Source organism: Onychostruthus taczanowskii, unplaced genomic scaffold (genome assembly GCF_017590055.1).
Source record: "Onychostruthus taczanowskii isolate IOZ18803 unplaced genomic scaffold, ASM1759005v1 scaffold1021, whole genome shotgun sequence".
In the NCBI taxonomy this organism is placed as follows: domain Eukaryota; kingdom Metazoa; phylum Chordata; class Aves; order Passeriformes; family Passeridae; genus Onychostruthus; species Onychostruthus taczanowskii.
This window is the reverse complement of record NW_024496760.1, coordinates 2,040-4,427: the sequence shown is the minus strand read 5'-3', so window position 1 is coordinate 4,427 and position 2,388 is coordinate 2,040. Positions and strand designations below refer to the sequence as shown.

Below are 2,388 nucleotides of genomic sequence, written 5' to 3'. Positions count from 1 at the left end.
TAATATAATATAATATAATATAATATCGTATCGTATCATATCATATCATATCAAATCAGCCTTCTAAGAACTCAGAGTCAGATCCTCACCTCTTCCCTTGCCCTGGGACCCTCACAAACCCCCAGGACCCTCACAAACAAACACCCGGGACCCTCACAAACACCCGGGACCCTCACAAACAAACAAACACCCGGGACCCTCACAAACAAACACCCAGGTCCCTCACAAACAAACACCTGGGACCCTCACAAACAACCACCCAGGACCCTCACAAACACCCAGGACCCTCACAAACCCCCGGGACCCTCACAGACAAACACCTGGGACCCTCACAAACACCCAGGACCCTCACAAACCCCCGGGACCCTCACAAACAAACACCCGGGACCCTCACAAACACCCGGGACCCTCACAAACAAACACCTGGGACCCTCACAAACAAACACCTGGGACCCTCACAAACCCCCGGGACCCTCACAAACCCCCGGGACCCTCACAAACAAACCCCCGGGACCCTCACAAACCCCCGGGACCCTCACAAACAAACCCCCGGGACCCTCACAAACCCCCGGGACCCTCACAAACAAACCCCCGGGACCCTCACAAACCCCCGGGACCCTCACAAACAAACCCCCGGGACCCTCACAAACCCCCGGGACCCTCACAAACACCCCCACCCCCCGATCCCGCGCTGCCCACCTGTGTGACGAGGATGTCCCCGAGGCGGTCGATGACGAAGTTCTTGTTGCTGTCCTGGGCCAGCGACTCGCGGCGCCGCTCCAGCAGCTGGGCCAGGAAGCGCTCGTGGATGTGGCTGAGCTCGTCGAGGCAGGGGAAGATGCGCTGCACGGTGCCGGGGTCCAGCTGCAGCTCCTCCAGCATCGCCCTGCGGAACAGGGCGCCCATGATCTTCAGCGTCCGCACGTGGTGCAGCTCCGTCTGCATCAGCTCTGCACGGGGGCATGGCGCCGTCACCAGGGCGCGGGGACACGCCGCGGGGACGGGGATGGGGACAGGGACAGACCACAGGGACACACCGCGGGGACGGGGACGGGGACAGGGACACACCACGGGGACACGCCGCGGGGACAGGGACACGCCAAGGCGACACGCCGCGGGGACGGGGACGGGGACAGGGATAGGGACAGGGACAGGGACACACCACGGGGACACACCGTGGGGACTGGGACACGCCGCGGGGACGGGGATGGGGACAGGGACACACCACAGGGACACACCGCGGGGACGGGGACGGGGACAGGGACACACCACGGGGACACGCCACGGGGATGGGGACGGGGACAGGGACAGGGATAGGGACACACCACGGGGACGGGGATGGGGACAGGGACACACCACGGGGACACACCGCGGGGACGGGGACGGGGACAGGGATAGGGACAGGGACACACCACGGGGACACACCACGGGGACGGCGACACGCCGTGGGGACGGGGACACATCCCTAGGGACAGGGACACGCCATGGGGACATGCCACGGGAATGGGGACACACCACAGGGACAGGGACACACCACGGGGACACGCCACGGGGACAGGGACAGGGACAAGGACAGGGACATACCCCCAGGGACAGGGACATGCCACGGGGACATGCCATGGGCATGGGGACACGCCACGGGAATGGGGACACACCACAGGGACAGGGACACACCACGGGGACACGCCACGGGGACAGGGACAGGGACAAGGACAGGGACATACCCCCAGGGACAGGGACATGCCACGGGGACATGCCATGGGCATGGGGACACGCCACGGGAATGGGGACACACCACAGGGACAGGGACAGCACCCCCAGACACAGCACCCCAAGGGACAGGGACACAACCCTAGGGACAGGGACACACCCCAGGGACAGGGACAGCACCCTAACAGCACAGAGGGAGCAGGACCCCAGGGACAGCCACCCAGCCTGGCCCTGTGTCCTCATGACTGCCTCCCTGTCCCTGCACCCTCCGTCCTGTCCCTTTGTCCCCATTCCTGCTTCTCCAACCTCTTCCTGTGTCCCCATGTCCCCTGTCCCTGTGTCCCCATGTCCCCCTGTCTTCTGTCCCCATGTCCCCCTGTCTTCTGTCCCCCTGTCCCTGTGTCCCCTGTCCCTGTGTCCCCTGTCCCTGTGTCTTCTGTCCCTGTGTCCCCAGTCCCTGTCCCTGTGTCCCCATATTCCCATGTCCCTGTGTCCCCATGTCCCATGTCCCCATATCACCACGTCCCATGTCCCCTGTCCCTGTGTCCCCTGTCCCCATGTCCCCTGTCCCCATGTCCCTGTGTCCCCATGTCCCATGTCCCCATGTCCCCATGTTCCCTGTCCCCCTGTCCCCTGTCCCCATATCACCACATCCCATGTCCCCTGTCCCTGTGTCCC

At 64.2% G+C, this 2,388-nt stretch overlaps 1 protein-coding gene across 1 annotated transcript in view; it reads right to left on the bottom strand.

Annotated features, from left to right (window-relative positions):
- Positions 1 to 642: 642 nt before the first annotated feature.
- LOC121340308 (rho guanine nucleotide exchange factor 2-like) overlaps positions 643 to 2,388 on the bottom strand; it is a 3,745-nt gene continuing 1,999 nt past the window's right edge. The window contains exon 5 of the mRNA XM_041412993.1: positions 643 to 950. Within this exon, the coding sequence (XP_041268927.1) occupies positions 643 to 950 (308 nt within the window). The remainder of the gene's footprint in view (positions 951 to 2,388) is intronic.